Genomic DNA, 24,364 nt, shown 5'->3' on the forward strand with positions numbered 1-24,364 from the left:
TGCAAACAGAATTTGTGCACTGCACATAACAGATCAGCTGATGGCAACGTTCTGGCGTCTCATGTGTTTGGTCACTGCTATTCTTACCAAAAAATAGTACAGCGACAAAAGACTCGTTATGTTCAGCAATTTTAACTAAAGCACAGTCGACAGAGGAGTTGTGTTTTGCTTATGCTTGGAAAGGCTGCTTCACAGAGTGGGCTCTTGCAGTGTTGCCAGGACCACTTATTTTATTCGTTTTTGGGGTTGCAGTTTAAGTTTGGGTAATAAAGTGATTGAGTTTATGAAGTTATTTAAAGTGAGCAGGTGCAAGTCACAATATTACGGTCTTATTTTCAGCATAAAGCATAATGTTTTTCTAGCAAGATCTGGCAACACAAAATAGTCAAGGCTCGATTTAAGCACATACAGAAGAGAAAAACATCTCTGATGCATGTTAAAATGTGTCATGAAACTAGTTTTTCAGTTTGGTTCTATACATGATGTGTAGAATTTTTATAAATGCAGTTGTCACCACCTGCATTTTTCGGGAGTTAATTTGGTTGTAGAATGTGATTGTCGCTCCTGTAAATTACTGAACTGTGTGTACAGAACATGATTATGCACCAAATTTAGCTGCACTAATCTGTTCAATTAATGGTTCAATTACTTGCTCATAAAGAGTCACTTGTCGCCACCTACTGGCTTAATGATGCAAGTTGCACTGAAATCTCTAATATTAGGTCCTGTCCCAGATAGCACACTTCATCTGCACTTACGGTCTTGTGGACTTACAATGGCTGCCGCGTGCGCGTGTCCATTCCATTAGACTTTAGTGTGTTCTGTTTGTCCCGGTTGCTTGCGAGTGTCCCCTTTGCGGTCGATATGCGCCTTCGATTCACACTTTTGTCAAGCCTGCACTGAAGCAGACTTCTTCCCGACAGTCAAAGAGGCGTTACGTCACAAATGTGTGGACTTCGTAGGAAGAGTGTTTAGGGTGCCATTTGGGACAGGGCCTTAGACTGTCATTTTGTATCGAACATGCAAACACAGACAAACAGAGTGATACAAACGTTGAAAAGTCCCAGTGCTGATACTTGTGAAATATCACACATTCAAGGACCAGATATACAAATATATATTTATACAATAGTACTAATATGGCAATTATAAAAGATGCTTTTGTTAAAGTGAGCCTGTAGTTAGGGCCCAAGCATTGATGGTGTGAGGACCCTATTGTAATTGCTCAGCCAATTATTATCGCATTTTTGAGAGCCTAAACATGCTCGAAAACTCAAGAAACTTTGCACACGCAGCAGAAGTGGTGAAAATTTACGACTGATATGGGTTTCAGAATTAGGTGTAGATTAGGTTAGCAAAAATGGCTTGATTGTGCCACCTACAAAATTTCAATTAAGCGCCCTTCGTGGTACGTTTCACATACAGGTATGAAATTTGGTAGACAGATGTAAAAGCCCAGTAACAACAAAAAAGCCCCTGTGTGCAAAATCTGTATACCCAACAGGAAGTGAGATATTTTGAATTTTCTCTGCAAAATTTTGACAGTTTTTACCATTTCCACACGTTCTACTTTAACAAACTCCTCCTAGTGCTTTAATCGGATCAAGGTCATATTCGGTCAGTCTAATCTAAAGGCCTTTGAGACATTAAATTGCAAAGATCTAGAGTTTTCGTGGAAGGGCGTGTCTGTGGCTAATTGATTGAACAATCATGCCAATACACACACATATATATTAACTGACTCATCGCGCGGAGCTATTTGAAAGCCTGCATTTGCAAGCCCGCTTTAACTTCGCGCAGGAGCAGATCGGTTTCTTCGCTTGAAAAGCGTTCAGCTTTTCCGCCAACAAATTCCGCCATGTAAATAGCAATCCGCCATGGCGCAAGCGCATCTCGCTCTTAAAGGGAATGGGAGATGACACTCTGATTGGTTTATTGAACGTTACGCCTATTACTCATTAAGAGAATAGGGACAACCCATTTCAAAAATGCGCCCCGGCGCACGGACCGTTTTTCCGTCGTTAAAATAGCAAAAAGTGGATTTGGACACGCCCTGAGTGCACCTGCGCCGTGTGCGTTACACTTTGCATTTAGATCGTTAAAATAGGGCCCACAATCTCTGATCTGATCCAAACTTCACGTTTGATAATAGTCCTGGCCTGAAGACATCTACATGACAATATTCAGTTACAGTCAAAGCGCCCCCTGTTAGCAGCAGGAATTGTGGCACTTTGAAATGACTTTGCCATATTTCCCTTGTATTTACACTGTTAACTGTTTTCCTAAGGCCAACGTGTGGCGGTGAGCCCAGTTGCGAGGGCCCTTTTATTACTGCTTGCAGCTTTAATTTGTACTGTAATTCATATCTGTGTTAAATAGGAATACATTGTAATATATCACCTTCTTTCTTTCTTTCTTTCTTTCTTTCTTTCTTTCTTTCTTTCTTTCTTTCTTTCTTTCTTTCTTTCTTTCTTTCTTTCTTTCTTTCTTTCTTTCTTTCTTCTTTTCTCAGTCTCCTTATCTTTCTTGTTCTGTATCTCTTCCCTTCCCAAAGCTGTGTTTTGATTGATAGTCTTTGCAAACTGTTTATTTCTGTCAGTTGTTTAACACTTCTATCGTAAAACAGCTACTTAAATCTTGTCTCGCACTTTACTATCGTTAACTGAAGTGTGAAGTGTCACACTGGAATTCACACTCGGCTCGCAGGCAGCTTCTGTGAACATAAAGCCTGCCTACTTAAATTTGATTGGTCTTCTCAAACATTTTGACATTGACGAGCGGTTTTAGACTGCTGAGGCAGCTAATGAAAAGGTCAGTTAATATTAGGCAATTATTTCACAACCGTCATTATTTATACCTCCAAAAATTACCGAGGTCTGGTGGTACCAGGGACCTCAATGGTGGATATGGCCCTGGTTGCCCAACAGCTATATAGCTTTTTTTTTTTTTTTTTTTTTTACAATTCTGGATTGTAACGCCCACCATCCAACCAATTGCTGCTTTACAGGATGGGTATCTAAATTTCTGTTTTGAATATCAGCTTTCTCTCAACAGGCTAAAGGCCATGATACATCTGAGCATGTGTTGGCATGTTTTGGAGGAGCTGGTGGTCAACACGCTTGTGCCATTGCAAGAGCCTTAGGCATGAAGACTGTCTTCATACACAAGTATGTCTTTATGTTTATATGTGTGCAGTATCTGTGTGTTTTAGTTTGTTCAGGATTTGTCACATGCTTGAATGGGATGGCAATAAGATGCTTTTCCAGAATTTGTTCTGCTGTGAATAAATTCATTTGTCAGTGGCTGATGGTCATCAAATTCAGTCTACCAAATTTTGTAATTGGCTTGCAAAAATTATTGAATACGTTTTTGTTCTTTCAGAAACTTTGTGAGCTATAATCTCAATTGCTTATTATTCTGAATCTATGGACCTCAATCTGATATTTTTTTCTTCCATTGTGAAATTTGTTTGAACTCATCTTAGCTCATTTGTCTGACTCATCAACCCTCAAGACAAAACATTCTCAAATTTGTCAATTCATTGGCAAATGTGGTCCACATTGACTGATCGTTCTGTATCTTGTGGTACACATGGAAAATCTCATCACTTTTTTTATAATAGGGTGTACTATAACTTAAGAAAATGAAGAATTGTGTAATGATCACAGAAGTTTTAATATGACATTGAAAAACTATACACAGCATGTTCTCTTCATGTTCTTGGACCCCAGTGATTGGCTCTATTTCATATTTATATACATACTATATTTAAAAATTAAGTGCCTAATGAGAACTGACATCCATGCCTGCTGGGAAATCTTTGTTTTGAGCCATTTAGAATAAGAACATTGACATGAAGTGTTTATGTTTTTGAAATAAATTGGTGACAGAACAAAACTCTTTCACTTTCTACTGTTAGATACAGCGGAGTGCTGTCTGCATATGGTTTGGCTTTGGCTGATGTGGTGGAGGAGGTTCAGGAACCGTGTTCTCTACAGTATGTAGCAAGCTCATACTCTGAGCTGGACCGCAGGATAGAGGATCTCTCTCAACGCTGCGACCAAATACTGCGCAAACAAGGCTTTAGCAGGTCACTCTTAAGGATGCAGTCACACCGAAAAGCTTGTCTTTTTGCTCTTCTGGTGTATCATTAACTTTTAACAAACCCACATGAAAACGCAACAAAATATTATTGTAATACTAAGAGGATAATTACATGATTGTGTTTGTACAGTTCTCAGATCAGTATAGAAGTGTTCCTGCACCTGCGTTATGAGGGCACAGATTGTGCGCTCATGATCACAGCTGCAGGTCACCCCAGTAATGCCCACTCCTGTCGCTCGGGAGACTTCCGCACAGCCTTCACTAAACGGTACTCCTGTTTCAACTGTGATTGGTCAAAAATGACTTGTTGTTTCCTCTTCAGTCTCTCACTCTTTCTGCTTCTACATCAGATATCTGAAAGAGTTCGGCTTCACCATCACTGATCGGCCTATCATGGTGGATGATATCCGTGTGCGTGGTTCTGGGAAGTCTGGAATTAGGTCAAAAGTGCAGCCCAAAGCAGGGCAGAAATCTCCAAGACCTATTAAGGTATTAAAACCAATGCAAACCTAACCATATATTTTAAAATATATATTTTAAAAGTAAATACTCTGAAACTGCTCCTCGGACAGCTGCAGATGTTAGGAAGTCAAGGTATTGCTTAAAGATGCAATGGACCCTTTTCACATTTCTGTGGTTCTCAGCAGCGTTGGGTAAGCTGCTGTAGTGGTGAATGGAAACTACAAAATTTTTATTTTCTCATTTGCTTCAATAGCAAAAGAAAAAATCCACAATAGAGCTCATATGACTTTACAAAAAGCAGAAAAAATATAGAGAGATTGATTTCATTGGTCAGAAGAGAGGAAGATGTCAAATTTGCTTCAATCCCACAGCTGTTGTATTAAAAACATTCATGCAGCAGCATTAACTAGTTATGTAATTTAATGCCAAGGTAATATAACACAAAGTATAGTGTTATAAATATACATTACATTTTTAAAAATAAAAATGTAAAAAACTTTAAAGATTTACAATGATAATAACTGTGGAAATGCGTCTATGCCTTGACTTTACTGTTATTGGCTGATGATGGAGTTTAACCTGTGTAGTCCATTAAAGCACAGTTAGTGTTGGTGATTTAGGGTACACTAAAGCCGGTCGCACACCAGATGAGAAGTGCCTCGTCGTGGCTAGGAAAACTCTCAGGTATTGATCATGTTCAGTTCAAGGCACCAAACAAGCAAAAGTCCACTTAAAGTTCACTTAAAGAGTAAACAAAGTGCCATCAAAGTTTGAAGTTTGGCGCAAACGGAAAAAAAGGATGATCTATATTATTATAGTTAATAGATTTATTGTTATACTGGATATGAAGGATATAGACTTTATTCTAGCTACACAATGCACAGTCTTTTAGCCCAGGGTGAAGTCAACTACTGCGCTTCTCTTCTGGTTAACAGTCAAAGTTTGGGTCATATTTGTGTTTCTTCGATGTTGCCACCCTAGCTTCCACCTCTGCTCTCTTTGGTCATTCTCTCAACCAAGAGTTATAATTAAAGCCTTTAAATAAAAAGGTTTTTAAGATCATAAGAAGCATTTTTAGTAGTGCATCTTCCCTTACCACAGATTATCATTGGCCAAGATGCTTTACACATATTTATTTTTTTATTGTGGGTGTTACTAATAAAACCAAGGAATTATACAGGAATGTTATTGATTAACTTCATTTTTCAAACCCAGATGACCCAGTGTTACTTTGAGGACCGTTATCTGGACACCAGTGTGTATCTGTGGGAGAATCTTTCCTGTGATCACAGCATCCAAGGACCAGCCATTATTATTGATAAGAACAGGTGTGTGTGATTTCCTGAAAGTTTCTAAATATTATACATAGTCATTAGTAGTGCTTGTGTAGGGTTTATTCAAACCTGTTAAAGTTCAGTGTATGCTGAACATTTGCTCCAGATATGAATGATTCCTCAGATCATGTGTCTTGTTGAGGAGATTTGTGAAGCTGTACCCGCTGAACTTGACAGAACACCCAACCATTATCTGTCAGCGGCACTAATTTCATTTTGTAACCAGCCCACAATTGTTTATTTTAAGTTTTTTTTTTTGTTTATTTGAGCTTTATTTTAATTAACAAAAATGTTTTTAATAGTTTTAGTTTATGATAATAACCTAACCTATGATAATAACACTGATTTAACATTTGCTAGAACACCCATTGCCTTTAGAACAGCTTTTGTCATAGCTACATTTGAACACAGTTTTTAATGTAGCTTTGCAGGTTAGTTTCTCCGGACATCTTGGATATGTTCCTGCAGTTCTTGTGGATTTAGTCTGCCTCAGGTTTTTCTGTCTCTTCATGTAATTCCAGACGGACTCAATGATGGTGAGATCAGATCTCTGTTAGGTCCATACTATCTATTGTTAGACCCCTTGTGCATACAAAAATTTTACTGGATTATTATTGGCAATGTAAATGTTTGTCAATGTAAACTTGTATTACTGGCACACTCAAGCGAAATATATTAATTTTGTGTGTCTTAAAACTTTTTTGTGTGTGTGAATCATCTAGCGTGCCAAAAGCTATTGCACAGTACTGTGTTCTTCAACTTCTTTAAGAATAATTGGGTTGCACTTTATTTTAAGGGGCCCTTGTTACAGTGTAATTACACAAATAATATTAATTAACAACATGTACTTACTATAGGGTTAGGATTTGGTTTTGGTTAGTTACTTAATGATGCATAATAAACTTACTATATTATTTCACTATGTTATTAATATAGTAAGTACATGTAACTTGTAACCAAGTCACCTTAAAATAAAGTGTTACCAATAATTGTTATGATGGCTTTGCTCCTCTTCAAGCGTCGAATGAAAAAGTGACTAATCTTAAAAGTAGAGGGTTTAGCTCTTGTCTAAACTGTCCTGCTGATGGGAAAGTGTGACTACCTGTTTCAGTCTCCAGCTCTTCGGTTAAGTAATAATTCTACTCTGAGACTTGCCATTTGAGGGTTGATCTAAGGTGTTTAGAAATCTTCACATTGTTTCTGTAACCATATGTTTTTAATTTCCTTTTTTTATTAATATTTCTTCTTTTTTCAGCACAATTCTCGTGGAGCCGGCATGTGTGGCTCATCTGACAGAGGATGGTGATGTGTGTATTGCTGTTGGCATGGGAACGCAGTATGTCTTAGGAACTGAACTCAACACCATCCAGTTGTCCATCTTCTCCCATCGCTTCATGAGCATCGCAGGTTTGATGGGACAGAAAAATTTTGGAATGAATGATGAGTGTGTTAAAGGATTAGTTCACTTCTGAATTAAAATTTCCTAATTTGATTAATAATTTACTCACCCCCATGTCATCCAAGATGTTCATGTCTTTCTTTCTTCAGTTGAAAAGAAATTAAGGTTTTTGAGGAAAACATTCCAGGACTTCGTTGCAGTTTCAGTGCAGCTTCAAAGGGCTCTACGCGAACCAAGACGAGGAATAAGGGTCATGTCTAGCGAAATGATTGGTCATTTAAAAAATAAAAATGTATATACTTTTTAACCACACATTCTTTTTTTTTCTTTTTTTTGGTAAAGGGCGTTTGGCTTAATCTTTTCACATTTACTTTGTAAAAACTGGATCGGTACTAGTGCAAAATGAGCATTTGTGGTTAAAAAGTATATAATTTTTTATTCTTTTTTAGAAAATGACCGATCGTTTCTCTATATAAGACCCTTATTCCTCATCTGGGATCATGTAGAGCCTTTTGAAGCTGCACTGAAACTGCAATTTGGACCTTCCACCTAGTGAACCCCAGTAAAGTCCACACTATGGAGAAGAATCCTGGAATGTTTTCCTCAAAAACCTTAATTTCTTTAATACTAAAGAAAGAAAGACATGAACATCTTGGATGACATAGGGGTGAGTAAATGATCAGGAAATTTTCATTCAGAAGTAAACTAATCCTTTAATGTGAAATCTGGTTATCTATGTTATTATCTGTTAGTGCACTGATGCTTTCTGGTTCCTCAAACACAGAGCAGATGGGTCGTGTGCTGCAGAGAACCTCCATATCCACCAATATAAAGGAGCGTCTGGATTTTTCCTGTGCTGTGTTTGGTCCTGATGGAGGTTTGGTGTCTAATGCTCCTCACATCCCTGTTCATCTAGGGGCCATGCAGGAGACTGTACAGTTCCAGGTACACAAACACACAAATATACCACAAATTATAACACATTGTTGAATTCTTGATTGTTGTGGCCATTGTTGGGTTAACTTACTTTTAAAAGTAATGTGTTACAATATTTCATTAGTCACACAAAAAACATTACATTACATAACTATTTTTTTTTAATAACAACAACAACAACAACAACAAAAGTTCACAACAAAAGTGAAATAAATAAGCCTCAGGCTGAGGGAAATACAAATTCAGACCTGTACAGTAGAGGGCGCAGTTCAAACAAACCTTTCAGCTCTGGATTGCCATTCTGGGTTGCAGAAGAATAGGCTGCAGGAGAAGAAAGTTTGATACACGCTCCGAACCACTGATTCGAAACAAAAGATTCGTAAAGCTTCGAAGCTTCATGAACCAGTGTTTTGAAATCGCCCATCACTAGATATTGTAGAATAAAATCGTTATTTCGTTTTTTTTGGCGCACAAAAGTCAATCCTCAAGATTGCGGGTGGACAAACAAAAATCCACAAATTCTGACAAACTCCAAGCATCAATTATGCAAGAATGGGCTGCAATTAGTCGGGATGTGGCCCAGAAGTTGATTGATAGTATGCCAGGACGAACTGCAGAGGTCTTAAAAAAGAAGGGTCAACACTGCAAATATTGACTCTTTGCATAAACTTAATGTAATTGTCAATGAAAGCCTTTGACACTTATGAAATGCTTGTAATTATACTTCAGTATACCATAGTAACATCTGTCAAAAAGATCTAAAAACACAAAAAACAAAAAAATCTAAAAACAAGCAGCAGACTTTGTGTCATTCTCAAAACTTTTGGCCACGGCATACAGTCATGGCTGCTAAGCACCAGCACTTCTGGTACAATGAAGAGAACGTTTTACTGATAAAACATTATGAAAGAATGTATTAACAGTTTAGACATGAGAGAATGAATTTTCATACTGTCATTTTGTACACTAGAGAATGCTTGTTTTGACCTCACTAATGAAGAAATATCTGATTTTTTTCAAAATATTTTATAAACATGATTTCACAAAATCTCTTTCTCACACATGATTATCAGTTTTTGTGATTTTTTTTTTCTTTCAATTTGAAATTCAATTTTTCTCAGATTTTTGTGCACTATAATTGGAATTATGTAGATGTGCATGCTTAGTGTTGTATTTTGAATAAAGTCATATACTATAAGTTTGATGAAAGGTTATTTTCATTTATTTTAGATAAAGGCGGCAGGAGGCAGTATGCAAGAGGGAGATGTGATTCTCAGTAATCATCCATGTGCGGGTGGCAGTCATCTACCAGACCTAACCGTCATCACTCCTGTAGGTTGCTCATGATGAACTTTCTGCAGTTTCATTTTGAATGATCCAAAAAGGCTGTCACAAACAGGTTTGACTTGTTTTCACCACAAAATTGAAAAAGAAGCCTTGTTTTTCATTACTGTAATGTATATGGATGTTTTACTTTTGAATCTTATTACTGCAATACAGCCATCCAAGGTAACAAACACATATAAAATTGGTGCATATGAGATAAATATGTAAAAGTCTCTTACATTAACCAATGCTGCATTTATTTGAAAATTAAAAATACAAGTAACAAAAACAGTAATATTATGAAATATTATTACAATTTAAAATACAGTTTAATTCCTGTGATGGCAAAGCTGAATTTTCAGCAGTCATTACTCCAGTCTTTTTTGTCACATGATCCTTAAGAAATCATTCATAAATGCTGATTTGGTGCTCATTTTATTATCAATTATTACTGATGATTAATAATGGCTTTTATTATAGACAGTTTTTGCAGTGTTGACAGAATTAGGCTAATATGGTCATACTTCCTGGTTCTAGTATAACTTTAACTGCTGCATTAAGGACCATCTGGAGTTTGTTTATTAAGCCTGCAGGGCAACCACCCAGTAGAGCATTACAATAATCTAGCCTTGAGGTCACGAACGCATGAACTAACATGAATGCCGCTTCAGACAGCAGGTCAGTGCCGCATTTAGTTCTCTTTCATGCTTGAATTGACAAAAACAGACAAAATTGTCAAAATTCCCATTTTGGTATCCTCATAAGCACACTCTGAAATGAGTTAAAAAGTGTTAAATGAATGTAAAGAGTTGTGAAAAAATAGGATGTGTGTCAGATCAGCGTCATGTGTGTCAGGTCTTAAAGTGACAGCAGCCTAATAAACCTGTTGCTGTCTGTGTCATTAAAGGGTTAGTTCTCACAAAAATGAAAATTATGTCATTAATGACTCACCCTCATGTCGTTCCAAACCCGTAAGACCTCCGTTCATCTTCGGAACACAGTTTAAGATATTTTAGATTTAGTCCGAGAGCTTTCTGTCCCTCCATTGAAAATGTATGTACGGTATACTGTCCATGTCCAGAAAGGTAATAAAAACATCATCAAAGTAGTCCATGTGACATCAGTGGGTTAGTTAAAAGGTTTTGAATCATCTAAAATACATTTTGGTCCAAAAATAACATAAACTACAACTTTATTTACCGCCCCCTTCTGCTCCGGACAGTGGTAATGCACCAATAAGCTGGATGCCAACCGCCGTAAAACAGGAATGAAGAAGAAGAAGCAGCGTCACTGTGGAGTGAAAGCGGATATACAACAGACCCGGAAGAGAAGACAATGCTGAATAAAGTCGTGGTTTTTGTTATTTTTGGACCAAAATGTATTTTAGATGATTCAAAACCTTTTAACTAACCCACTGATGTCACATGGACTACTTTGATGATGTTTTTATTACCTTTCTGGACATGGACAGTATACCGTACATACATTTTCAATGGAGGGACAGAAAACTCTTGGACTAAATCTAAAATATCTTAAACTGTGTTCCAAAGATGAACGGAGGTCTTACGGGTTTGGAACGACATGAGGGTCATTAATGACATAATTTTCATTTTTGGGTGAACTAACCCTTTAATGTTGATGCATTTTAGCAGGGAAGGTAAAAATCTGAACTGTAGAAAAAAAAAAAACATTAGCGTTGAGCCCATAAAGGCACAGCTAAATGTTACATTTGGGGTTTTGTCACTGTCGCTTTGTCTTGTGCAGGTGTTTCGTGATGGCATGAGTGCGCCGGTGTTCTTTGTGGCCAGTAGGGGGCATCATGCTGATATAGGGGGCATCACTCCAGGCTCCATGCCCCCCCACTCCACCAGTCTACAGCAGGAGGGTGCCGTCTTCACTTCCTTCAAACTGGTCACGGGTGGAGTCTTTCAGGAGAAAGGTAGGGGGAAAAAAACAGTGTAACAGATAATACTGAATGATTATTACCATATTGTTATATCAGGGTATTTCCATAGTCAGTCCATATAAGATTGGTGTTGTTTATTTTAATTTTTTGTCATTATTCATAGTCATCTTTATGTCTATCAGCTGTGACAGAAGCCCTCATGGCACCTGCTCAATACCCAGGATGTTCTGGGACACGCAATCTCCGTGACAACCTGTCTGACCTTCGAGCACAGGTAGCAGCCAATCAGAGGGGCTGTCAGCTTGTGGGGGAGTTGATCACCAGCTACGGCCTGGAGGTCGTCCAGGCATACATGGGATACATTCAGGTGTGTACAATAGCTTGATGTATTAAATATGGATGGTGATATTTCAGGAATTGCCTTGTGTTTATCATAAAATGCCCTGTGTATATCTAGAGTAACGCAGAGCTTGCAGTTCGTGACATGCTGAAAGATTTCGCCCGGCGGCGGCGACAGGAAACAGGTTCCCTTGAGGTTGAAGCAGAAGATCAAATGGATGATGGGACACCAATCAGATTGAAGGTCCAGATAGATGAACAAGAAGTAAGAAAATATTTTTTACTTTTTCAAATTAAAATCAGTTTCTGGATTAGAACTAAAACAATTGTATATAATATTGAGATATTTGGACACTTATCAGCATTGTATAAATGTCTTTGCATTATGTAACAAAATATCAAAGCAAGTGGCATTTATTTTAATTACTTTTCAGTCCAAATATATTTACAAAATGAAGGTTATTAGGTTTCAAAATATGAAGCAATAGAACATATATTCTTGAGAAAGAATACAAATTAAAATGGATACATTTACAAATTCATTTACTTGTACTGTCAAACTAAAATTTATTCAGACACCTTTTAATATTTCATTCATTAATGCAGTTTATTCACTATAGTATAAAGAAATGGTAATAAAATATGACAAGATCTCAGAGTTAATCTTAAATGTTTCAGATAACACTTAAGCAAAACATGGTCAGGTCAAAGTGTCTGAATAATTTTTGGTCCCAAATTTGTATCAGTTTTACTGGTAGTCCACTGTATGAAGAGTTTTTGGGTATAATACAAGTTTACTTTATTTTGCCACCATCACATACATAAATGAATTACAGTGTCCTGCACAGACGAGTAAAAATATATCGAAAAAATGTCTGAATAATTTTTGGTTTGACTGTATGTTAAATTGCATATACAGCATGATGTTTGTTCATTTTTTCTTTCTTCAAGCACAAGGATTTGTTGCATTTGTGGATTGATGTGTGCATGGATTTGTTGCATGTAGAGCTACAACTACAGTAACAAGTATTTTGATAATCGATTAATCGTTTATTCAAGTAATTATTTACTTGAATAATTGGTCAATCAGATGAACAAACAAAGATTATTAATTAATAATAAAAATAATAATTTGAATAAAAAAAATCAATTAATTTGAATCCATTATTTCAAAATTATTGGCCATGATACATTCAGTATGTATTAAAAATATTATTAAAATTTATGCACAAAAAAACCTGATTGCTTACCTTTTGAAAGTAGAAGTTACAACCCAAATACAGTGATGAACAGTACTTCTGTCCGCCTATGTGTCTATCTGCAGGGCAGCGCAGTGTTTGATTTCACCGGCACAGGGACAGAAGTGTGGGGCAACTGTAATGCTCCTCGTGCTATCACCCTCTCGGCCCTCATATACTGTCTGAGATGCATGGTGGGCCAGGACATCCCCCTCAACCAGGTGACACACTTTGGTGGATTGTGCTCAACTAAATCTCTTTATGTTTTTGAAGGAAGTCAAAAGGAAAAAAACAGTTAACATTTTTCTCTTTGAATATATTTTAGGTAACACTTTATTTTACAGTGTTCCTGTTACACATCTTACATATACTTACTATAGTAATAACAGTAAATTATGCATAATTACAAACAACTAACCCTAAACCAAACCCTAAACCTAGTTATGTAGTAACTTTATGTAATTAATATTACTCAGTACTTAAATGTATTATTTCACTGTAAAAAGGACACCTTAAAACAAAGTGTAACCATATTTTAAAATGTTATTATTCATAAGCTGAATTTTCAGCAGCAGTCTTCAATGTCTCATGATCCTCCATAAATCATTCTAATATGCTGATTTGCTGCTCAGGAAACATTTATTATTATTATGAATGTTAAAAAACTGACTATAATGCGCACAGCGGTGGTTCGTGTGTTATGTGTTTGCACACATGCACATATTTGGTCTCATTAGCTGCTTACACACATTAAACTCAATAAATTACTGTAAAATTTCTAGTAAATACATCATGTTTTTAATGTTTTGTTCTCATAATTTTTTGCCTATCCATTGAAAGTCTTATGTAATTAACTTTTTCAAGTTTCAAAATGTTCATGAAGACATCGTAAAAGTAATCCATTTGAGACAAGTAGTTTATTTCAAGCCTTTTGAAGAGACACAATCGCTTTATATCCTTTTATATGACAGATTTAACTTTTATTCGCATATAAACATTGTTCAAAGCACATATATAGAGCACATCAAATATGGTAAACAGAAGATGTTATTGAACAAACAATAACATCAGTTGCAGTACCTCACTGCGATAGTTCTGCTCCACTTTTTGTTTACATAGATTTGCGCTAAATAAATATTCATACACAGTTGCATATGTAGTTGACCTGTCGCTTAAATTCACTGACTTGTACATTTTAACGTATTATTATCATAGACTATTTGACAACATTTGAAATGAACAGTTTCAATGGGTTTAAAATGTCACTTATCTTCACATATTTGGAATGTGTATGTTAGGTTACACTTTATTTTATGGTGTCCTTGTTAAAGTGCTACACAAATAAGTACTGAGTGATATTAATTAACAACATCTACTTGATAGGGTTTGGTTTAAGGTTGTAATTATGGATAATTTACTGTCATTTCTATGTAACGTGTAACAAGGACATTACACAAATAAAGTGTTATTGCACTTTTTACGAATATTTTTTTTAATATTATTATTTGCAAGAAAGTTTTTTTGTGTCATGATTTGTTTCAGGGCTGTCTGAAACCTGTTAAAGTCATCATCCCCCCCGGCTCGATCCTGCAGCCGTCTCAGAACGCTGCAGTAGTGGGCGGTAATGTGCTGACCTCACAGAGAGTGGTAGACGTCATCTTCAGAGCCTTCCAAGTGTGTGCAGCCTCACAGGTGTGTTTTATCAAACAGGATGGTCTGTATCTACAGCAGTTGATGAAAAAAGTAGCTAAAATAAAAAATTAAAGTAGCTTTACAGAAAATTTTAATTTTAATGTTTAGAATATTTTAATATCTTCATGCTTTATATTTGCATTTAGCAGATTAGACCTGAGCAATAATATAGTTTACATTTTACAGCAATACAAGCAATCAGGCAGTTGAGATATGCTATATAGTTGAAAGTATATATTGGACTACAAGAGTACTGTATGTATGCAAATAAAGGTGGAAATAAATTAATTTATATCAATAATAATGGTTGCACTTTATTTTTCAGTACATGTACTTATAGTGTACCTACTTAGGAAAGTAGAGGGCAATATAAGATAACTACATAGGTTAAGGTTAGGTTTAGGGGTAGGTTCAGGGTTAGTACCTAGTTATTACCCAGTTATTATAATTACTATAATAAGTACATAGTATGTACATGTGGAACAGGACTGTAAAATAAAGTGCTACCATAGTAATAATAATAAGTTTGATTTATAAAACGCTATAAAGCGCTTTATAATCAACACATAAATACATCAAAAACAGGACAAATACAAGAAACAATACAGTATACACATCAAACACCACAGACAATCATGGAATCTGAGTTAAATGCGTAGTCCAGAGTGAAAAATATACAAATTTAAGACTAACAGTCCAAACAGAATGAGCAGGGTAAAAATATAGGTACATTTTGCAACAAATTAAAAAAAAAAATCAAGCAGTCGAATTTTGCTATAGTATATATCGCTTTACATGAGTGTACTGTATGTGTATGGATAAAGTTTGATATAATATATATATATATAATTTTATACAGTCACCAGCCACTTTATTAGGTACACCTTGCTAATACCAGATTGGACCCTGTTTTGCCTTCAGAACTACCTTAATTCTTCGTGGCATAGATTCAACAAGGTGCTGGAAACATTCCTCAGAGATTTTGGTCCATATTGACATGATAACATCACACAGTTGCTGCAGATTTGTCAGCTGCACATCCATGATGCAAATCTTCCATTCTACATCCCAAAAGTGCTTTATTGTATTGAGATCTGGTGACTGTTGAGGGCATTTGAGTATAGTGAACTCATTGTCATGTTCAAGAAACCAATTTGTGAATATTTGAGTTTTGATACATGGTGCATTATCCTACTGGAAGTAGCCATCAGAAGATGGGTCCACTGTGGTCATAAAGGGATTGACATGGTCAGCAACAATACTTAGTTAGGCTGTGGCATTTAAACTGTGTGTGCCAAGAAAATATTCCCACATCATTACACCACCACCAGCCAGAACCTTTAATACAAGGCAGGATGGATCCATGCTTTCATGTTGTTTATCCCAAATTCTGACCCTACCATCTGAATGTCGCAGCAGAAATTGAGACTCATCAAACTAGGCATTTTTCCAATCTTCTTTGCCCAATTTTGATGAGCCCGTGTGAATTGCAGCCTCAGTTTCCTGTTCTTAGCTTACAGTCTTCTGCTTCTGTAGCCCATCTGCTTCAAAGTTCAATTTGTTGTTGCATTCAGAGATGCTCTTCTGCATACCTCAGTTGTAACGAGTAGTTATTTAATTTACTGTTGAGTTTTTATCAGCTCGAATCAGTCTGGCCATTCTCCTCTGACCTCTGGCATCAACAAGCCATTTTTGCCCATTTTGCTAACTGGATATTTTCTCTTTTTTTGACCATTCTCTGTAAACCCTAGATATGGTTATGCATGAAAATCCCAGCATATCAGCAGTTTCTGAAATATTTAGGAAATTACTTAAATCACATTTTTCCCCATTCTGATGCTCAGTTTGAACTTCAGCAGGTCATCTTGACAATGTCTACATGCCTAAAGGCACTTAGTTGCTGCCATGTGATTGGCTGATTATGTATTTGCGATAACGGGCAGTTGAACAGGTGTAGAGTAACATTACCTAATAAAGTGGCCAGTGAATTTATGTATTAGCTGTGTGATAATACAAACCATAAAACATTGTACATAGTACATAATATCTTTATTGCCTGGAATGAAAAACTCAATTTGGGTTCATTTAGATGCTATTTATGATCCTACTTTGTGCTTTCTCTCATATTCTCTTTTTAGGGTTGCATGAACAACGTGTCGTTCGGCTGCGAGAAAAGTGGTTACTATGAGACGGTTGCTGGTGGAGCGGGGGCTGGGCCAACCTGGAATGGCCGTGGCGGCGTTCACACTCACATGACAAACACTCGCATCACTGACCCTGAGATCCTGGAGAGCAGGTCTGAGAAGCATTACAGAAACATTACAGTAACAGAACATATAGAAACATTCAATTCGTTCATAACATGAAAGAGATATTTAAAGTTGAGTTGATGTTGGCATTTCAGGTATCCAGTGATTCTTGAGCAGTTTTCTCTGCGGCCTGGTTCTGGAGGGAAAGGTCTATACCATGGCGGCGATGGTGTGATCAGGAAACTTCGATATCGTAGTCCAGTGGTTCTGTCAGTACTGACAGAGAGGCGCTCTACACGACCCTACGGCCTATATGGTACCTTCTTCTGCAAAGATACACTATATTGCCAAAAGTATTGGGACACCCCTCCAAATCATTGAATTCAGGTGTTCCAATCACTTCCATGGCCACAGGTGTATAAAATCAAGCACCTAGACATGCAGACTGCCTCTACAAACATTTGTGAAAGAATGGGTCGCCCTCAGGAGCGTGATAGGTACTGTGATAGGTTGCCACCTGTGCAATAAGTCCATTTGTGAAATTTCCTCACTACTAAATATTCCACGGTCAACTGTTAGTGGTATCATAACAAAGTGGAAGCAATTGGGAACAACAGCTGGGAAGTTGCCAACTTTCTGCAGAGTCAATAGCTACAGACCTTCAAACTTGGTGTGGCCTTCAGATTAGCTCAAGAACAGTGCATAGAGAGCTTCATGGAGTTGTTTTCCATGGCCAGCAGCTGAATCCAAGCATTACATCACCAAGTGCAATGCAAAGCGTCAGATGCAGTGATGTACAGCTTGCCGCCACTGGACTCTAGAGCAGTGGAGATGTGTTCTCTGGAATGACGAATCACGACTCTCTCTGTCTGGCAATCCAATGTACGAGTCTGGGTTTGGCAGTTGCCAGGAGAATGCTACTTGCCTGACTGCCTTGTGCCAAGTTATAAGTTTGGTGGAGGGGGGATTATGGTGTGGGGTTGTTTTTCAGGGGTTGGGCTTGGCCCCTTAGTTCCAGTGAAAGGAACCCTTAATCCTTCAGCATATCAAGACATTTTGGACAATTTCATGCTCCCAACTTTGTGTGAACAGTTTGGGGCAGCAGTGCACAAAGCAAGGTCCATAAAGACATGGATGAGCGAGTTTGGTGTGGAGGAACTTGACTGGCCTGCACAGAGTCCTGACCTCAACCCGATAGAACACCTTTGGGATGAATTAGAGCGGAGACTGCGAGCCAGGCCTTCTCATCAACATCAGTGCCTGACCTCACAAATGCGCTTCTAGAAGAATGGTCAAAAATTCCCATAAACACACTTCTAAACCTTCTGGAAAGCCTTCCCAGAAGAGTTGAGGCAGTTATAGCTGCAAAGGCTGGGCCAACTCCATATTAAACCCTATGGATTAAGAATTCAATGTCATTAAAGTGCACGTAAAGGCAGGCGTCCCAAAACTTTTGGCAATATAGTGTATTTATATATGCTTTCATATACTTGCTTATGGCTTCATACACATACATGTAATTTTTGGCTTGTCTAGGAGGTGAAAATGGAGCACCAGGGCTGAATTTGTTACATAAAACGGATGGCAGAGTCTTAAATTTAGGGGCCAAGAATACCATCAGCCTGGATCCTGGGGTAAGACAAACTGTGTGTGTTTTTTATGTTGCATACTTCTAAATACCTCCAAATTAATAATACTTTGGATAAAAGGAGAGACAGTTATCAGTGTTCTGAAAAAAGCTCTTTTATTCTACATAATGGTGTTCCACCATTGAATGATGTCCACCCTCTTGAGATCACATGAACAGATGAATACCACACCTATTATCACACACCTTTTATTTGAGAAAATAAAAAATTCTTCATGCATTATCCCTGTAAATATGCATTAGTGCCCACCCACTTTTTAGAGCAATGCAACGCTGATTCCAGATGGATTTTTCTATTCAGTTTTTGAAGCAAAAAATATTTGAAAATCAGACAAAAAGATAAAGATACACTGTATACTAAAATTCCAGATAAAACAGATGACAAAAAATTGCATTGCATGTAAATATGAAATTACATGAATTGGTACAGTTGCTGTTTGGATTTTAATAGGCTAATGCTTAAGAATCTATGAATGTATCAGTATTACAGTGATGATTATGTTTCTAGCATGTTTAGCTTTTCATTTCTTAAACAACCATGTATTAAGATGTATCATGGCCATATTCCAGGATGACAATGTCAAGATTCACCAGGCTTAAAATTAACCTTACTAACCTTAATTTAATTGAAAGTCTTTGTGATGTGCTGGAGGAGACTTTACAGAGTGCTCACCTCTTGCATTGTCAATACAAGATATTGACCAAACATTGATCATTTTTTGGTCAAGATCTTGTATTGACAATGTAAGAGGTGAGCACTCTGTAACGTTTCCTCCAGCATATCCCAGAAACTTACACTGAGGTTAAGGTCAGTGTCAATTCATGTGTGAAAATGATTCTTCATGCTCCCTCCCAACAATTCTTTCACATTTTGAACCTGATGAATCTTGACATTGTCATCCTGGAATATGGTCTTGATACATCTTAATACATGGTGGTTTAAGAAATGAAAAGCTCCAATCTTTTAGGGTTAAAAGAACCGTTGCCAAACATATAACATGCTAGAAAAATAATATTCACTGTAATAATGATCCATTCATAGACTCTTTGCCTATTAAAATCCAAACAGCGATTTTATTTATTTATTTATTTATTTTTTGGCCGGGCAGTGTATTAAGAGTAGGTATTATTTTTTGAAATTGAAATAAATAAAACGATTTTTTTTTAAAAAAAAGAACTAGTAGGGAGAATCACTGAATCATGAATAGTTTACTGCCGTTGTGAGAGTAGCATATAATCATGTAACCAATTAAAAAAGTAACTGTAGTCTGATTTTATTTTATTTTTTTATTTTTTACAGCATAATCTAATTACAAGTATTTAATTTTTGGAATCTGTTTATGTAATTCAGATTACATGTAATCAGTTACTTAGAGAAACAATGAAAAAATTCAAGCCATAAGATCAGGTTGATTCTCGGTGACATGGCTCACAATTCATTTTGAAATCTGAGGGAAACACTTTTACATTTTATCTTGATTAATTACTCTCACACAAGGACCATCAGTGATATAGTCCCACAACAAGATATCACGCAAGTTGGACATATACTGTACATTTCAGTTGCAAAATTTTCCACAATCTTGACACTTGTAAAGAAAAATATTGCTGCTATGTAACATTCTGAATCAAAATTAATGACCAGTTAGTTGTAGCATGTATGAGACTGTAATGCTGTGTGCCATTCAGAGTGAGTAGATAGTGATGCCTGACTTCTAAAGCATTTCCCAGGCATCTGTGCCATTCAGAACTGAAGTGAGAATGCCATTTGAATTCCAATTCAGTTCCTGAATTTGAATTGAGGTAGCAAACAGGATGCAGAATTGCCATTTGAAAAGTTGAAATGCATCCTGTTTGTTACTTCAATTTTGAATGTAAGGAAGTTAAATTAAAATAAATTAAATTCGTCATTTTTTATTCAAAAGAAACATTGATTTGGCAAAGCTTTATAAAGGTTAAAGCTTGATAGGCGGACGTAAGCTTTAATTAAAATGGGCTTGAGTAACCTGTGGCATACATGACAGGACATGTTCAGTCTGTTCACCCCTGGAGGAGGTGGATATGGACGTGTGGATGAACAGGATGAAGACCATCAGCTTCCCTCTAAACGTCGTTGCCTGCATGAGTTGCAGGACACAGTTTAAGAAGACTTCATGGATTCATGCATTTTAGGGAACAAAGCATTAGACAATAAACTGTTTTTGATAAAAGCTGAAATAAAGTCTAGTGCAACCTCTTATAAAGTGTTTTCCCTGTTCTGCTACACAGTGTTTTACAAAGGTTGGTTATAGTCTAATATACTGTATAAAGTGATGAGAAAATCAATGATCGGCATAATAATTCAATACATTTTACGCTATGCTGTGATAGACTTCAGCACCTCTACATGCGGTTTGGACAGGATGAATTGTATTTGTAGAGTAGGCTAATACGAATTTGAGAGGGTTTTAGGCTGCTTTATTGTTATTATTTGATATATTGATGAAATTAACGGGGCCTTATAAATGTGTGTGTGTCATATCCTGCACAAACATCAGAGCTTTTAAAAAAAGAAGAAGAAAAAAGTGTAGCCTAAATATGCGCTAACCACAAGCATTTTACTAAATAGCATATTCGTGCATAAATTAATATAAAAGGACAGGAGTCAGGACACAATTAAGTAGGCTACATGATTTATAAGGTTACAATATAAAAGTGTACAAAAATGTACAAAAGGTACAATATAGAAGTTGGTGAAATACAAAACGAAAAACCAAAATTGAAAGTTCTAAATTTAGCCTATTTCTCTTTTTTTTCAATCATTCATTTATATAGGCTAGTTACGATTTTTTTTCCTTGTTTGTGGCATGATTCATATCCAAATAGGGCCTATGCATAAAAACACGTATAACTAAAAGGGGAAAATTTAGCAAAATTTGGGAATATTGACAAAAATACACCAGGCGTGACAAAAACTTAATAGGATTTAGTTCTAAGAGCAATCGTCAGAGGCGCGTTTCATTTCCAAGCTATCATGAAATATAGCCTAGAACTTGACATAATGTGTCAAGAAACACATTGATCGGTCATGTTAGATTTTAAATGGAATAATATTGTAATTTTTCTGTTTGTGTATGCCTGTTTGCCAGGATTGCTTTTTTTACCGCCAGGTTTGCTTGGCTCATGACAAATCATGTTCAAGCATTCATACTTCTAAGCCTCATTTACTCTCAAAGAAAAGGCTGTAAAAATAGGGCACGGGCATGTTAATATGAAGAATTTCCCATATTGATAAGAGTTTTATCCTTTCGAATTAGCCTACTCTTTGCTTTGTATTGCATTGTGGTTCCTTTTTTAACATGCTTTTTATTGGTTTTATTTAGCCTATACAACTGTAGCGTATTATTAACTCACTTGAATACCTTCCTTTAGCCTAATACATCATAATACATTCATTGGTTGATGTTGATTTTCACATGTGATTTCAACTTCATCATTATTTACAACAGTTCTATCATATCAACTGAGGCATTTTATTGGCCTATAGGCCTAGGCTACAGAAAGCATTTATAAAGACTGCAATAAGCTACATTTAAACACGATCCTTGGCATAGGCTAATATAGGCCTAATGTTTTTTTGTGTTATGTTGAGACTGCTCGTGATTTCATGCGATCATACTAGCTAGCTACTGCTAATAGACTTTTTTCATATTCTTGGTTGTGTTTGTTCATTGTTTGTTTGTTTTTTTTTGTTTTGTTTTTTTGGATCTTTTCAGTTTAAGCGACATTTCAGTTTTTATTACATATCACCTGTCTGGATATTCAATATGCATTAGAAAATAATATGCAGATTGACATGCAAAAGTAGGCGTTAAACATTATTTCGGGGTGAAGACATATTTTGGTGCATTTTATTATAGATATATTTGATTACTTAATTATTCTTTATGTAAAACCATTAGTAGCCTATTTCAAATGTGCTTACGAAGGTCCTTTGTTTAATACAAGATTTACTCTTAAGTACTTTTATAAAATGTTCTGATTTTCTCATCAGCATTACACTCTTAGCCCAGATTTTATATTTACTTAAAAATATAATTACAATATACTTAAAACATTTAAGTTTGGTTGCATTACTTATAAAATATAAGTATATTCTATTAATTTGTGGGTGTATTTGAATGTGTTAATAAGTAAGTTAAATGCACTTAAATTATGAAGTTTTTCTCCTGACCACACCTCCTACACACTGGTTTGCTGCAGGTAATGACGCCATTTTGTTGTGGTGTATGTTCAATTCAAGGAGCTGTTGATGAGCAGTTGGAATATTTGTTTTGGCTGTTCTACAGACATTTTTTCCAAACATTTACCTTTTTATAGTTTTTCACCAAAGGAGAAAATCACAATTTTTAAGTTACCATCATCGAGGTCAGGGTTTGTTTTAGGTAAGCTCTTGACCCTTGACTTTTTAATATTAGATTTTGTTTGGGCAGTTTTAACTGCATTAAAACCAACCAGACAAGCAAAGTTAAAAGATTATCAGGTGTTGGTTATGTTTTCACATAATCGTTATTTGATCTGAATCACTGAACTCATTTAGAGCCCAATCTCTGAGTTAGATTTACATTATTGATTACAGCAGCACTGTGATTCTACAGCAGAAGAGCAACTTTTACAATGCATTTTTTTTTAAGTTGTCCTTATCACAAAACAAAAATATATATATATATATTTTAGGCACACACAGACATCAAGAATCAGCGTATGAATCTCAACAACGGTGACAAACAACATATTCTGATAAACAGATCAACTCTGAACATTAGAAAACAAGCTACTAAAGTCACAGAAAAACAGCAAAATTTAAATAGTGAGAATAAAGAAAATTACTAAGACAATTCAGCTCATAATTTATTCATGCAGCAATGCATGATGGGAGGCATGGATGAATTTTGATTGGTGGCAAGTTAACTTGCTTAGTACATTGAACTTAAATATACTATGTGTAATAACTACAAAGTAATAATATTACAAAACTTGTTAAGTTTAATGAACTCAAATTATAAAGTTCACATTATTTAATCATTACTTAATTTTTTAGGGCAACCAATTTCCTCAAATTTTTTAAGTAAATTCAACTTATCCGGGCTAACAGTGTATTTTTGGAGAATATAACTTCTGCCACATGTAATTTGTATTTATTAATTTTGGTATTGCCAGTACTCACAACTATAAAAATAAACATGATTAGACTATTTGGATATTTTGTTCCTGATCTTTGAAAAGTTAATGTGTTTTCTCAAAACCATTTTTCCTTAACAAATTCTATGTTGAAATGTAAGTTTTCAAGTAATCAGACCTCCAATTCTATTTTCAGTATTCCTGTATCGTGTTCAAAGCAAGCAGTAATTTTATGAATTGGTCAAATGGTTGATTTCATAAGAATTTGATGTGTTCATTCTATAGTCTAAAGTCCAGTTAGTTGCCCGTTTTGCCTCTACAATGAAAACAATGTGGATATAGTGTGTGAAAGTTCTGAATTAAAGGATGTGCTGAGCAAAACAAATCCAGATTTATATAAGGTTCACTGTGTTCTGATCAAGCCATTGTTGTTTTCTATAGTTTTTATAGATTCTTCTTGTTCCACTACATCTTTTTTTGTGAGCAGCACAAGTCTTTTAAAATACAGAATATTGTTTTAAAATACCAAGAATATAAATAAAATCAAGTTGCATTTGATTTAATAATATCT

At 36.0% G+C, this 24,364-nt stretch overlaps 1 protein-coding gene across 1 annotated transcript in view; it reads left to right on the forward strand.

The window, feature by feature from the left end:
• Positions 1-23,833, forward strand: part of oplah (5-oxoprolinase, ATP-hydrolysing) — a 47,195-nt gene extending 23,362 nt beyond the window's left edge. The window contains exons 11-27 of the mRNA XM_067370018.1: positions 3,055-3,167; positions 3,920-4,090; positions 4,235-4,372; positions 4,455-4,593; positions 5,782-5,894; positions 7,156-7,307; positions 8,084-8,244; positions 9,466-9,567; positions 11,326-11,500; positions 11,650-11,834; positions 11,925-12,071; positions 13,131-13,265; positions 14,587-14,736; positions 16,875-17,032; positions 17,141-17,301; positions 18,522-18,619; positions 20,658-23,833. Of these exons, the coding sequence (XP_067226119.1) occupies positions 3,055-3,167; positions 3,920-4,090; positions 4,235-4,372; positions 4,455-4,593; positions 5,782-5,894; positions 7,156-7,307; positions 8,084-8,244; positions 9,466-9,567; positions 11,326-11,500; positions 11,650-11,834; positions 11,925-12,071; positions 13,131-13,265; positions 14,587-14,736; positions 16,875-17,032; positions 17,141-17,301; positions 18,522-18,619; positions 20,658-20,777 (2,418 nt within the window). The 3' untranslated portion in view covers positions 20,778-23,833. The remainder of the gene's footprint in view (positions 1-3,054; positions 3,168-3,919; positions 4,091-4,234; positions 4,373-4,454; positions 4,594-5,781; positions 5,895-7,155; positions 7,308-8,083; positions 8,245-9,465; positions 9,568-11,325; positions 11,501-11,649; positions 11,835-11,924; positions 12,072-13,130; positions 13,266-14,586; positions 14,737-16,874; positions 17,033-17,140; positions 17,302-18,521; positions 18,620-20,657) is intronic.
• Positions 23,834-24,364: the final 531 nt, after the last annotated feature.

The sequence above is a fragment of the Chanodichthys erythropterus genome, chromosome 19 (assembly GCF_024489055.1).
Source record: "Chanodichthys erythropterus isolate Z2021 chromosome 19, ASM2448905v1, whole genome shotgun sequence".
Taxonomy (NCBI): Eukaryota; Metazoa; Chordata; class Actinopteri; order Cypriniformes; family Xenocyprididae; genus Chanodichthys; species Chanodichthys erythropterus.